The sequence below is a fragment of the Fusarium oxysporum genome, chromosome 4, assembly GCF_000149955.1.
Source record: "Fusarium oxysporum f. sp. lycopersici 4287 chromosome 4, whole genome shotgun sequence".
In the NCBI taxonomy this organism is placed as follows: domain Eukaryota; kingdom Fungi; phylum Ascomycota; class Sordariomycetes; order Hypocreales; family Nectriaceae; genus Fusarium; species Fusarium oxysporum.
In genome coordinates, this window is record NC_030989.1 from 729,245 (window position 1) to 741,950 (window position 12,706).

The 12,706-nt window shown below is 46.5% G+C and overlaps 7 protein-coding genes across 9 annotated transcripts; 4 read left to right on the plus strand and 3 right to left on the minus strand.

The window, feature by feature from the left end:
- The first annotated feature begins 7 nt into the window (after positions 1-7).
- FOXG_07639 (uncharacterized protein) lies at positions 8-2,394 on the plus strand. The gene has a single exon (XM_018386232.1). It carries the CDS (start codon positions 189-191, stop codon positions 2,310-2,312), a length of 2,124 nt encoding a protein of 707 aa, XP_018243367.1. The 5' UTR covers positions 8-188; the 3' UTR covers positions 2,313-2,394.
- A 162-nt stretch (positions 2,395-2,556) lies between these two features.
- On the minus strand, positions 2,557-3,192 carry FOXG_07640 (uncharacterized protein; the record flags this gene model as incomplete). Its single annotated transcript, XM_018386233.1, has 1 exon — positions 2,557-3,192. One exon carries the CDS (start codon positions 3,190-3,192, stop codon positions 2,557-2,559), a length of 636 nt encoding a protein of 211 aa, XP_018243368.1.
- Positions 3,193-4,237: 1,045 nt separating this feature from the next.
- Positions 4,238-5,729, plus strand: FOXG_07641 (uncharacterized protein). Its single transcript, XM_018386234.1, has 2 exons — positions 4,238-5,087; positions 5,141-5,729. Exons 1-2 carry the CDS (start codon positions 4,489-4,491, stop codon positions 5,490-5,492), a joined length of 951 nt encoding a protein of 316 aa, XP_018243369.1. The 5' UTR covers positions 4,238-4,488; the 3' UTR covers positions 5,493-5,729.
- Positions 5,482-6,582, minus strand: FOXG_07642 (uncharacterized protein). The gene is made up of 2 exons (XM_018386235.1): positions 6,089-6,582; positions 5,482-6,037 (listed from the first exon to the last, which is right to left on the minus strand). Exon 2 carries the CDS (start codon positions 6,028-6,030, stop codon positions 5,761-5,763), a length of 270 nt encoding a protein of 89 aa, XP_018243370.1. The 5' UTR covers positions 6,031-6,037; positions 6,089-6,582; the 3' UTR covers positions 5,482-5,760.
- Positions 6,583-7,001: 419 nt separating this feature from the next.
- On the minus strand, positions 7,002-8,192 carry FOXG_07643 (uncharacterized protein). Its single transcript, XM_018386236.1, has 3 exons — positions 7,924-8,192; positions 7,710-7,872; positions 7,002-7,662 (listed from the first exon to the last, which is right to left on the minus strand). The coding sequence occupies exons 1-3, from the start codon at positions 8,115-8,117 to the stop codon at positions 7,147-7,149; spliced, it is 873 nt and encodes a 290-aa protein (XP_018243371.1). The 5' UTR covers positions 8,118-8,192; the 3' UTR covers positions 7,002-7,146.
- Positions 8,193-8,283: 91 nt separating this feature from the next.
- Positions 8,284-10,057, plus strand: FOXG_07644 (uncharacterized protein). Of its 3 annotated transcripts, none has more exons than XM_018386238.1 (3): positions 8,288-8,377; positions 8,435-9,183; positions 9,238-10,057. In XM_018386238.1, the coding sequence occupies exons 2-3, from the start codon at positions 9,115-9,117 to the stop codon at positions 9,958-9,960; spliced, it is 792 nt and encodes a 263-aa protein (XP_018243373.1). In that variant the 5' UTR covers positions 8,288-8,377; positions 8,435-9,114; the 3' UTR covers positions 9,961-10,057. The 3 variants fall into 3 exon arrangements, with proteins under 3 accessions (XP_018243372.1, XP_018243373.1, XP_018243374.1); XM_018386239.1 differs by having other exon boundaries at positions 8,307-8,517; positions 8,737-9,183; XM_018386237.1 differs by having other exon boundaries at positions 8,284-9,183.
- Positions 10,058-10,443: 386 nt separating this feature from the next.
- Positions 10,444-12,411, plus strand: FOXG_07645 (uncharacterized protein). Its single transcript, XM_018386240.1, has 2 exons — positions 10,444-12,047; positions 12,096-12,411. Exons 1-2 carry the CDS (start codon positions 10,586-10,588, stop codon positions 12,290-12,292), a joined length of 1,659 nt encoding a protein of 552 aa, XP_018243375.1. The 5' UTR covers positions 10,444-10,585; the 3' UTR covers positions 12,293-12,411.
- Positions 12,412-12,706: the final 295 nt, after the last annotated feature.

The following is a 12,706-nucleotide window of genomic DNA, read 5'->3' on the forward strand; positions in this document are numbered from 1 at the left end:
GTAATATGCCGTCGTGCCTACAGATGGAGGCCTTACCTGAGGGCGAATCGGTGTTGTATAAAGAGGAATATATAAGCTGAAGCAAAAGTATCACCATTCTTCACACTTCTTCATTCCAATTCTCCAATCTTTACTACAACCGCCATTCCTCCCTCACATAATATCCTATCAACACTAATACTTACATCATGACTACTGACACTATGGACTCGACCAAGAGCAGCGGTGACGAGTCTACCGTTATCTTGACACCTGCAGACACGGAGCCCAAGGAGGAGACCACAGAGACCAAGACAGAACAAAAGACAGCAGACTCAAAGACAGAAGACTCAAAGACAGAAGAAACACCAAAAGAAGACGAAGAGAAGAAGGAGAAGGTCATGGTCGGTCTCCTCACAGAAAGCAAAGATCTATACGCAAAGTTCGATAAGAACGGAGACCGATCATGGACAGACAAGTACCCCGATGATCTTGAGGAAGCAGCAGAGAATGAAGAGACACAAAAATACGCCGTCATCATCCGCAAGCGAAAGCCCAAGGAGGCTGACTCCAACAAGCCTCTCGACATCGACTCCCTTGTCATTCAATCTCCCTACCTCAAGCGCGTTCTCGGAAAGGTCTTTGAGGATTATCCCGGTATCGTCACTGATGTTTCACGCCTCAAGTTTCATGCTCCCTTTGAGTGCTTTGTCCATCGATGGGGTCAATTCACTGCTGCAAAGGATGATCCCAACTATGATCAAATCACCCGTGAGCATGTTTCGCTGTTGCATAAGATCATGAGGGATGAGCTGGGAGAGATTATTCAGCTTCGGGAGGATTACTTCAAGAACCGCGCTGTTGCCTTTGAGCATGTTTGGACTCTCTTCCCTCCTGGTTGCACAGTTTGGGGTTCTGTCAAGGGAAGACCCGTTGCTGTTCGCTTCGACTCTGGATACCTTGCAAAAACACAGTGCGGCGGCCTTGCCTACATGATGAACTGCAAGGGCATTGATTGGGACGGAAGAAGTATGGGATGGTGCGACATCACCATGCAGATTAACGACTTCCCCGGCACTGCTCCCTTCTCCAGTCTCTCATGCTATCCTCTAGAGTACCACCCCAATCATGACCAAGCACGCAATATGCTTCTCGAGCGTGGACGCAAGTTTGAGAGTCTTGCGGGCTATCACTACAAGGCATACAGCGGCACTGCCATCTGGTGGGTCAATGCGACCAAGTCTCGTAAAGAGACTGTCAACTCACGCATTGTCATCGATGGAGCGAATTGGGAGAAGCAGAACCCCGACCATACCGTCTGGCTTAACTATCTGACTGGTGACGGTCCTGTCGCCAGCAGTGATCGGGATAGTGATGCTGGCAATAATGACGACGACGAGGATTGTTACAGCGATTGTTACAACGACTCGGGTGTCAAGAAGCCTGAATTTGATGATGACCAGCGCGCTCCTCTCAGCGAAGAGCAGCTCATCATGACGAGTCCCATGGTCCGCGGCTATGCCCTGAAGAACAAGCGATGGATGGAGTTCTTTATTGATGATGTAACAGAGGTCAAGTTCAACGAGAAGGCCTTCGACTCGCTTGTTCTTCCTGCCGATCAAAAGGAACTTATTCTCGCTTTCGCTCAAAGTCAGGTCAAGTTCAAGAATGTCTTTGATGATATCATCTCTGGAAAGGGTAAGGGTATCATCATGCTCTTGTCTGGCGGCCCCGGTATCGGTAAGACACTGACTGCTGAGTCGGTGGCTGAGGAGATGAAGGTTCCCCTGTATATCATGAGCGCTGGTGATCTCGGCAGCGATGCTTATGACATCGAGGAGAACCTTCAACGCATTCTCGAAATGGTGGCCAATTGGAACGCTGTCCTCCTTCTCGACGAGTGCGACGTCTTCCTCGAGGCTCGCTCAGCACATGACATCGAACGCAACCGCATTGTTTCAATCTTCCTTCGCATGCTCGAATACTACGAAGGTATCCTCTTCCTCACCACCAACCGCGTCAAAGATATGGATCAAGCCTTCCAGAGCCGAATCCACATGTCGCTCGAGTACCCTCCCCTCGACAACACCGCTCGAGAGTCTGTTTGGCGAGGGTTCTTGAGCCGCGCTATCAGTGTAGATGCAAAGATTGAAGGCGAGTCTGCGCATGAGATTACAGAGGGGGAGATCAAGGCTCTGGCTGGTCTGGAGCTGAATGGCCGACAGATTAAGAATGTCCTCAAGACGGCGAATCTTTTGGCTTGTCATAAGGGAGAGAAGTTGGCGTTTACCCATTTGAGGACTGTGTTGAGGGTCGAGGGTCATTCACTATAAGGCGTTGGGTATTGAAGGTCAAAGGTATATCATTGAAGAACTCTAAATAGACATAACTCTTATTACACCATTGAAGCAGCCGTTGCCTGTCCGTAAGTCACCCGCCGTGACTAGTAGTGCAAGTGATAACGACAAAGAACTTTAATTACCTTTGAACAAAAGACATATCAGACATATCCTAAAGTCCAAAATATTGTATTCCCCGGGAAGACAGAGTGTGTATCAGCAATATCTTCACCTGCTCCTAAAAGTACTCCCTCATATCCCTCTTCCACTTAACCCCATGGATCTCGGACATGAAGTCGTCAACGCACGTCTGAATGGGCTTCCCCTTCCAATTTAAAACGCCGTGAACCTCAGGATCCCAATTTCGAGGATCTGGGTAACGGAGATCCTCGAATAGCATACGCACTATTCTCGAGAAAGTCTCAATGTCCTTTGAGGGGATGTTGCTGCAGTACTTCCTCACCAGGCAGTAAGCCACGGGTTCCAGTCTATCTAGAGATGGTGTTTGCCACGACCGCTTTGCCATGAAGTCCAACATGTACTTTCTAGCGCTGGCGTTAGGGATGAAACAAACCCTATCTGCACACCCCTCACCGTCGGGATGGTCGCGTTGGCAGATCTTGAACTTCATGTCCTTGCCGAGGATAGGATATGGGGTTTCACAGTCATTCCCTTCCTCCGTATATCTATCGCTATCCTCGTCCCAGCAACAGTTGGGAGGCCGACTGAAGGCGGCGTAGTAGTGTTGGGCGGGCGATGAGTGAGGTGGAGAGAGGGCATCCCTCTTCTTAATGAGGAGGTTGTGAAGACCGAGTTCGATGTCCATGTAAAGCTGGGTACGATAGAATCGGGCTAATTCATCTAGCTTTACCATATTGAACATGCAAAGACTGAGGGTTTGCGTGGAAATTCAGTGTTTGAGAATAATCGGAGGATGTGTAAAGTCTGATGAAATGTGGGATTATTGCGAGTCTTTAAAGACGAGAGTGTTTTAAGAGTAAGTGAATGCGTGAGAAGGGACGACTTTGAGAAAGACAAGATAAGAAGGCAAGAGTCATTTTTTATAGGCACTTCAATTTATTTTGGTTCAAATAGAATTCTTGTTGTATAATAACTTCAATATGGAAAGCTTATTCCTTGAGAACTACGAGGTATCGCCCTGCCCTCAACAATCGGACGAACACGTATATCAGTTACCTTCAAACAAAGCTTATCGAGAACACTTTTGGCTTGGGAAAATTATTTCGAGATGTTTTGAGTAATATGAGAAGTTCTATCATGGGCAGCCTAACTGTTGTACAGAGAAGAGGCCACAAAATGATAGCCCCAACGGTACCTCTTGGACATTTTTGCCCTGGTAGACCCTCTCGAGTGAACCCCTTTGTCTTTGTTTGATGAAATTCACATAATTGTCTTGACTTATCAAGTTCAATTTGGAAACTTGCCACTCACTGCCTGTGATTGAACCGGGTCAAATTAACACTCAGAATTCACACTTGATAAGAGACAAAAGTCTGTTCAGATGGTGCTGCAGCGAATCAAGATAAGGATTTATCCTTAATGTGATCACTTTTAAAAGTTTATTTGCAAAATTCATATAATAGAGTCTCTCGATTAGTTGGGGCTTCAGTTGAACCTCGCCATGATTTATAAACTTCAACAATAAGATTTACACAAAGTATATAAATTAGAGCAACGATTAATAGTGCAGCCAGTCATCTAGCTTCCCGTAACATCAAGAGTCGCCCAAAAACAAAAGTGTAGGTGAAGTTGAAAGAACTCATGATATTGATATAGAGGGTATTGCAATTTTCATGATAGTTGATTCAACTGAAGTGACTCAACTATCGAGGCTGACAAACTTAGTCTACCAACCACATTAGGCAATTCATAGCAATATATCGTGCTCAACCCCGCCTCGGCCCGCTATGAGCTGAGCTGCCTGAGCATTATCAACTTCTTCATGTAGGGCGTGATAACAAAGGGCGCGCTTTGACATTAGTTCCTCTCCGACCATCATTCACTTTCCAATCTAGACAAAGTCAAGAACCCTAATATCCTGCAGCTTATAAATACGATACTGGATCAAAGCTTATAAATCCAACTTGAAACTACTATAATCGCAGCGTTTCGACATACGACAATTATTGACATCGCTCGAGTTACCAAAATGGCAGACTTTCAACCTAAGAGCATTCTCATTTTCGGAGCTACCGGTAACATTGGGCGATATATCACGAATGCTATCGCCAATGCCCAGCCAGCATTCGATCATGTGGCCATCTTCACCTCGGAAGACACAGTTACCAGAAAACCAGAATTGATCAAAGAGCTCAAGTCGAAGGCAGTCAAGATTATCACAGGAGATGTCAATAATCCTGAGGACGTAAAGAGGGCTTACCAAGGCGTCGACACTGTCATCAGTGCAGTGGGACGCAATGTCATCGAGACACAGATTGAGCTCTTTAAACTCGCAGCTGAGTCTGGTTCAGTTAAGTGGTTTTTCCCTTCAGAATACGGCACAGATATCGAATACGGTCCCCAGAGCGCCAGTGAGAAGCCTCATCAGCTGAAACTCAAGGTACGAAAGTATATTCGAGAAAACGCAAATGGTCTGAAGTATACTTTTGTCGTTACTGGGCCGTATATCGATATGTACTTTACCCTTTCGCCTGACGTCATTGAGGCTGGAGGATTTGATCATAAGAATAAGAAGGCGGTCTTGATTGATAATGGGGAGGGCAAGATTGGCTTCACAACTATGCCTGAGTAAGTTTCATCTTGTGATCACTCTTCATAGAGCTGTGACTAATGTTTTATAGCGTTGGAAGGGCTGTAGTCGCAGCTCTTCGTCACCCCGCAGAGTCTTTCAACCGCGCCCTGATCGTCCAATCCTTCGTCGTCAACTCTAAGCAGATTCTGAAGGAGCTTGAGAAGCAGACTGGCGGTGAACCGTGGGAAGTTTCAAGCTACACTCTCGATGAGTTGAGGGAAGCCGAGAAGAAGGGGTGGGCTGCTGGAAATCCCAAGGCTGTTTCATATACACTCCGACGAATTTGGTCTGAGGGCGGCACGCTTTATGAAAAGACGGACAATGAGAGGATTGGACTCAAGGAGGAAGATCTGGAGACTCTGGAGGATGCTGTTAAGAGGGAACTTACGACTGGATACTGATTAATACCTTGTGATACTTGAACATACTTCTTCCGATGGCCAACACTGGGCTTGCTGAGCTCATTCTTCTGAAGTTTATAACAAATTATAGTTCGGTCTCGTCTAGAAGTGAGGTCTTGGGAAATGCAAAGGAGAAAAGCCTCGTTAGGGTACAAAACCTCTTTGATTGAGATGTGCAACAAGTTATATTCACTGAAATTGGCGCTTCTACGCATAATCGTATTCTTCATCTCTCGGATACCCATTCAATGTCATATCACGCCCCAATCTAAGGCCACCAAAGCCAATCGATTTCCATGTCAGCAAAAGGGTTGCGAGGAAACCAGTCAGGAAGATATTCGCCCCATCCCCAGTAATTTCCAGCCCCCATAGGATGGTCAGCGCACATTCGAATTTGCATGACATCAACATCGGGAGGAAGGTCATTAGGATCCCATTCCATGGGTCCAAGACGACCGCATTTCTCCTTGGCCATGGGCCATTGATCGGCTATGGCAACGGTAGCGAGACCAGCCGCGAGAAGGACTTGGGGCTTCATATCGGCTCTAGGGTGAGATGTCAGCAAAAAAATCAGAAAATATATTAAAAATGCTTACGTCTTGTGATCTAAATGGTCGTGTTGATCTGTTGGTTGGAATTATGGGTAATGAAGAAATAAGGTTAAAATAGAGGGTGAGACTGAACACGAAAAATAAAAAAAGCTCGGGTATATAGCCTGTCACCTTGCCTATTCCGAAACGTGGCGCTTCTCTAAATGGTTTGGATGCCTAAAAGGAATGGTTATGCTGACGCAAGCTAAGAAGAGGCACAGCTTCGGGTTCCGGGGATGAGCTGACACGATAGGTAAGATCATATCGTTGAATTCAATGAGTCCAGGAGCTCGCTTGTAGCAGTCAGTTGAGCTAACTCTAGCGGCACAAGCGCCTCTTGATGGCCTATCATCTTTGTTCTGGCGTATGCAGGCCGCTAATTCGGCTTGATGCTCCACCTGACAGCTTCAGAGCATGTGGCCCGGAGCAAGATGCAGGAGAACTATGGTATTCCGAAGTGGATATGTGTTCATTGAGAATCAGCACCAAATCTCATGGACATGGCCAGATTGCAGAGTTTGTTGTCCACCCAAGCTTGAAAAGAGACAAGTTTAACAAGATACGAGTCATCGTGTGACTGACGACAAGGATCATTTGCTGCGCCTCGAATCCTGGCGGATGCGACAGTCTAGTAATCGTTCCCATGACTGGTTCAACGACTTGATCAAATACCTGAAAACTGCCAAGTTACAGATCGATCCATTGGCCAAAGTGGATGTCTTTGTCGTGGTAGCCAGTCACGGCTTTGCAGACTGGAATTCCCTCAACAGCCAAGCATTTAACGAGAACCTCTTGGATGTCACGTAGGGCTGATGGGTGATAGTTTAAGACTATCTGGCTTTTGATAGAGTCGGGGGTTTCCTTTTTTGTGCAGAGTTTAAAATATTAGATGACCCGGCGCTTGAACCTTACAGCAACGTGTCTAGACTATCCAGCAACGACTCAAGAAACTCATGGATGATATCACCTTCATCGCGAGAAGTTGAGGTGGTCGTGGGGAAATGACAACTGTCAATATCTTGATCCAATGACTGGACAAATTCAAATCAGGTTTATAGTACGTGCTAACTAAATGGCTTCTTTCCCCGAGCAAGAAACAATTGCTGTTCACCACCAATCTCTCTAGGTACTTGAGACGGCGCCGAGGTCAACTTCCACGCCCAATCTTCAAGTCCAGCTTTATCGAACGAACTCTTTACTTCATTCTCTTGAAACCCCATTCTACTAATCGCTCCTAGCGTTCGATTTCCTGTCTGAGCACTACTGCCCGCAGAGCTTGCAACCCAGTCAATGATAAGTAAGATTCCTCCAGGTCTCAGTCGTTTTGAGAGCTGTGATATCATGTTCTCCGGGTCTTCGATATGATGGAGAGCCATGCACATGGCTACCACGTCAAAATCAAAGAATCCTGGGGTGTTGGTCTCCGGAGACGGCGTCAACTCGGGATCGATAAGATCACCCTGAACAGCTCGCATTTTTGTCGACGTATAGCCTGCTTTCAGTGCCATTTTGTTATACTGCTCTACCATTCCTGATGCTATGTCCATACCTCTCACTGTAGACATGAAGGGTGCGAGCGCCTAATAAAATCAGCATAGAGTTCAACGGTTAACGTCGTGGATCTTACCCGAGACGCCACGCCATCACCGCAGGCGTAATCTAACAGTTTTGTCGGTCTTGAAGATGGTGGCCTGATACCAATCCAGTCTATGTTGGAGCGTAGCTCTTTTGATATTTGATTGCACAGCTCAATAATCCAAGGCCATCGAAATAGCGCTGGAGGAGCATTACTGGCACGAGTTAGTCCTTGCGAGGGCCTTAGTAGGTTGAAAGGTTCATACTTGTAGTGAGCCTTGTTCTGCTCTCCCATTGACCTCGGGATTTCATGAGATGGACCATGGTGATGATGATGAGTATGGTACTGCAGATGGTGGTGGTGATGATGGCAATGGGGTATATCCTCCACGGGTTCGTGCTCCATTCTAATGAGAGGTTTGACAGTAGGATTTCTGAGATGTATAGTATATATATTCATTCAAGTCCCACGATGTTCAAAATAGTCAAAGATGAGATTTTGCGAGCAAAAAGCTAGGTATCTTGGTTTAGCGACACCAAAAGGGTTGGTAGGTGAGAACCCTGATGGGCTCTTACATCAGTCTGTCAGAACACACGACAGATAAGTCCATATCACAAGAGGCGAGCTTAAGGATGCGTCCCAGTTTCAAATTGACTCAGCATTGATGTTTTTCTTTTCAAAAGGTCACATTTTCATGACCGCTCTGTTTATTGCCACGGGTCTGAGAAGTGCCATAACCAACTTCATTGCTTAGGCGGAACCCCAATGTTGAGCAGTTAACGAGTATGCTTCAACTCAACTATGGGTTACATGGTTTTAATATAACTGAAATATTCTTTGAAAAAGCCCTTGGCTTTAGGTGAGTCATCATTTGTTCGCACCTCGATTATTTCCTGGGCGCCTTAGCCTTCTAATCAACGAAAATTCCGTCAATATTTGGAACTCAGGATGTGATTTCATGGTACGGAGGAGCAATCGGAATGAGACAGGAATCAAACTTCTGTAGTCGACTAGAGCTCGCTTTTCTCCCTAAGGAAGGCTATCAAGGCTTGCGGAAGTCCTAACGAAAACACAACAGTCGATCCAGCCTTCCAGTTGCTACAATATCAAATATGGAGTGCTCCAGGGTATCCAATCAAGATATGAGTTAAAGGTGATTGTGTACCGACAGGGGTGTGATAAGCTCCAACTGCTTATCAGACTTACTACCCCAATCTTCCCAAAACGATCATTTTCTACCCCAACTGTCATCCCTCAATCATGATTAACTTGTCCAATGTTACATGGGGTTCAGCGATCAGTAACGTCATATTGTAACAAGACAACTGAACGGGGGAGGTATCACGTGTATTGGAGAGATAATGAGCACAAATTCCTCGTCGAATCATGACTTGAGCACGAGTGTCGACCTATCTCGAAGTCGAATTATCATTCATTCTATCAGAAATCCTGCATCATGACTGGTTTAGCGCAAAGATATGAGATCAATGCTGATATGGGAGAAGGCTTCGGCCGATGGAAAATGGTAAGATCTCTGAAAGTCAGTGTTTGTTACCAGATATTAACCAAGGTTTAATAGGGTCCAGATGAGGAACTTATGCCTCTCATAGATGCTGCAAATATTGCATGTGGTTTCCACGCTGGTGATCCGTCTATCATGCTAAAGACAGTCCGTCTCTGCAAGCAACATGGCGTCAAAGCTGGTGCTCATCCCGGCTTACAAGACCTCTTTGGCTTTGGACGCCGAAAAATGGAAATCGACCCCAAGGACATGTATGCAATGGTCTTGTATCAAGTTGGAGCTCTAAAAGCAATGCTGGACGCCGAAGGTGTTGAGCTCTCTCACATTAAACCTCACGGAGAACTCTTCTTCTACATGCAAAGAGACAAGGGAATAATGAGAGCTGTACTAGAAGCTTGTGCAACTTTTAAAGTTCCTGTATACGCCTGCCAGAACCCAGAACAGGAGGCTATGTGTAATGAGATGGGCGTTCCCTTTCAAGGAGAGGTCTACGTTGATATCGACTACTCACCAGAGGGAAGACTTGTCCCTTTTGCGCAATCTCATCCTGTAACGCCGGAGTTATGCCATGAACGGGCGTTTGGTGCTGCTATGAAGGATACAGGGAAGGACATCAATGGGGACCCATTCAACTTTGGATTTAAGGGGAAGCCGTTCAGCATATGTCTGCATTCTGATTCGCCGACTGTGTTGGAAAATGCGAAGCTGGTTCGACAGGCAGTGGATGAAGCGAACCGAAAGAAGTTTCCTTCACAGAATACCAATGGTCATAGATTGTAGACATTATCCCAAAAGGATAAATACTGCAGGAAATCTGGTTTTCCATAGAAATTGAAAACTGTGTAACAACCTAGACTCACATGATTTTGACAGCTTGATTACTCGTACAAAATGAATGTCGAAATGCTATACCGTCGTATACTTGAAACCGTTACTGCGCTTAAGCAGCGGAACGGGAGAAGTACCGACAGCATGGTTGTCTGACACACCTCCAAGTGAGAACTTGGTTCGTTCCTCGCTAAGAATGTCAATAAGATGGCCAGAAGTCCAGACCACTCAATCTGCCCTCAAAGAATGCCGGTCCTGGTCACACATGACGAGCTATCAATGCGGGGATGGTAGCTTAGCTTTTAGCTCCCCCTGTCCATCATATCAAGGGTCGCGCGATAAGACTCGAAAGGTTGGGGTAGAAATAGGTTGTCTAGATTGCCTATCGCAAGCCACTTCGTCTAGTAAGTGATAATAAGGTAGTATAAATCATATAGATGTCTTGATGATCTGCATTGCTGTGGTGTTTTAAGACAAGGTGCAGTCTTTAAATATTTTTCTTCTCAAAATCCACAGAATTCTCATTGATGTCCCTTTTGTCTTCTTGATATTTATTTCGTGATCAAATACTGGTGCAATGACTTCTGGAGTCGCCATTCCTGGAACCGTCCAGCTCGTTGATGTCCAAGGCATATTCAACGTGAAGCATGGCCAACAATCACGCGACATCGTCCTCGTTCCGCAGCCCACTGACGACCCCGATGATCCTTTACGTTGGAGTATCCCTCGAAAGACAAGAAATATCGTCTGCGCCATGGTATGGTGCTTCTTCGTCGCTGCCATGATCTCAGGTTTATCACCTGCTTACATCTTGATCGAGGAAGACACTGGCATTTCGATCGCTGATTTGAGTACTGGCAATGGTATTCTGTTCCTATTTTTGGGATGGGGAACGATGATTACTCAATGCGTTGCTCTTGCATATGGTCGACGCCTCACTCTTATTGTGTCTGTCATTCTCACCACGGGTATTACTCTTTGGACCGCCTTCATCAAGTCGAGAGGAGAGTTCTTCACAAACCGAGTTCTGCTTGGTATTTGTGCTTCACCCCAAGAGACTCTTATAGAAGTCATTATTGGAGACATCTTCTTCGCGCATGACCGAGGCTTCTATATGGGTGCCTATAGCTGGACTTTATGGTGCGGCGCGTTCCTTGCACCCGTGGCATCTGGCTATGTCGCTCAAGAGCTCGGCTGGCGATGGATCCAGTATATCCTCACTATCATAGGAGGAAGCGTCGCTATCATTACATTTTTCCTGTTTGAGGAGACAATGTTCTACCGCCATCACGACGTCGGAAACCTGTCTGATACAGCTGCACTCGACCCAGCTACCATCAAAGCCTCCGCGACAGTCGGAAAGGACGTCGAGGCTCCGTCAGAGAAGCAAGACCCTTCAGTCCAAGACGAGAAGTCCACATCACGATCTATGGAGGCAGCGGCGTATACACCAGGTGAGAGCGAAAGGACATATTTAGGGAAGCTCAAGGTCTGGGGCTATCACGACTCGCGACAGCCTAGCACCTTCAAGCTCTTCTTCCTCCCCATTCGACTGCTCTTCTCCTTCCCAGGCATTGGCTTCGGTGGCCTTCTCGTGGGTGGAATTCTCGCCTGGTATAACGTCGTTGGAGGCTCTCTAGCTCTGATCCTGGGAAACCCACCTTACAACTTCAGCGCCAACAACATTGGACTCACGTACCTTGCTTCTGTTGTCGGTGTCACTGTTGGGTGCTTCCTTTCAGGTTGGATGTCAGATGCCCTGGCCTTGTTCCTTGCCCGTCGAAATGGAGGTGTCATGGAACCCGAGCAGCGTCTCTGGACTTGTCTCGTCGCGCTTGTCATGCATCCGGCAGGCTGTCTGCTGTATGGTGTTGGCGCTTCGTATCATATCCACTGGTTTGGAGTTGTCTTTGGCCTCGGGTTGATCTGCGTAACTCTTCCCATGGGCTCCAATCTCGCTTTCACTTATATCCTTGACACTTACAAGGAGGTCGCCGGCGAAGGTCTTGTATCGACCATCTTGATTCGGAACATGATGGGTATGTACACACTTCAATCACCATATCTTCACTACTAACACTATCCAGGTTTCGCGTTTGGGTACGCCGTGGTTCCAATGATTGAGAACCTTGGACTTCGCAATGCCTTCATCCTCATCGCCGTGTTGGGAGAGGCTGTCTGGTGCACTGCGATCATGATGATATATGTTGGCAAGCCTCTGAGAAGATGGACCGCGCATTCTTATTGGAATCTCATTGAGCATTACGGTGCGACTGCTCATTGATCCTCCGTCCCTCAGGTACTAAAGGTTCAGTGGTAGACAAGCAGAGACTTAGTGTCGTTCGGCCAAGCAGTCACTTTCTTCTAGATAGTTTGAATCAAATCAAATCATTGCATTTTGAATTGAGCGCCGTCACATCCCGGTCGCAATTGTAAACATTGAATCCTGATACGTACCAGCGGTTACTGAAAGTCCCATGCAAATACTGGGATGATACTCTCCGTTTGCTCTCCAATAGTTACTTAACTGTGTCCGTGGAGGTACGGATTTCAGCATCCCTCAGCTCCAAATTTTTAGCCTGCTACCAAATGTTTCCGCAATAGCCTCTATAGATCATCGCAACATTTGTACATCCGTATCCCGTGTGGCCTCAATGAGCTCACTGATATGGGGATCCTGTTACACCTACCCCAATGG

Coding starts and splice junctions, on each gene's coding strand:
- FOXG_07643 (XM_018386236.1), bottom strand. CDS start 8,117: ATGAATATATATACTATACATCTCAGAAATCCTACTGTCAAACCTCTC. Junction 7,873..7,923: donor CAGAACAAGGCTCACTACAA/GTATGAACCTTT, acceptor AACTCGTGCCAG/TAATGCTCCTCCAGCGCTAT. Junction 7,663..7,709: donor GTGATGGCGTGGCGTCTCGG/GTAAGATCCACG, acceptor TGATTTTATTAG/GCGCTCGCACCCTTCATGTC.
- FOXG_07641 (XM_018386234.1), top strand. CDS start 4,489: ATGGCAGACTTTCAACCTAAGAGCATTCTCATTTTCGGAGCTACCGGT. Junction 5,088..5,140: donor GGCTTCACAACTATGCCTGA/GTAAGTTTCATC, acceptor AATGTTTTATAG/CGTTGGAAGGGCTGTAGTCG.
- FOXG_07639 (XM_018386232.1), top strand. CDS start 189: ATGACTACTGACACTATGGACTCGACCAAGAGCAGCGGTGACGAGTCT.
- FOXG_07645 (XM_018386240.1), top strand. CDS start 10,586: ATGACTTCTGGAGTCGCCATTCCTGGAACCGTCCAGCTCGTTGATGTC. Junction 12,048..12,095: donor CTTGATTCGGAACATGATGG/GTATGTACACAC, acceptor AACACTATCCAG/GTTTCGCGTTTGGGTACGCC.
- FOXG_07642 (XM_018386235.1), bottom strand. CDS start 6,030: ATGAAGCCCCAAGTCCTTCTCGCGGCTGGTCTCGCTACCGTTGCCATA.
- FOXG_07644 (XM_018386237.1), top strand. CDS start 9,115: ATGACTGGTTTAGCGCAAAGATATGAGATCAATGCTGATATGGGAGAA. Junction 9,184..9,237: donor GCTTCGGCCGATGGAAAATG/GTAAGATCTCTG, acceptor AAGGTTTAATAG/GGTCCAGATGAGGAACTTAT.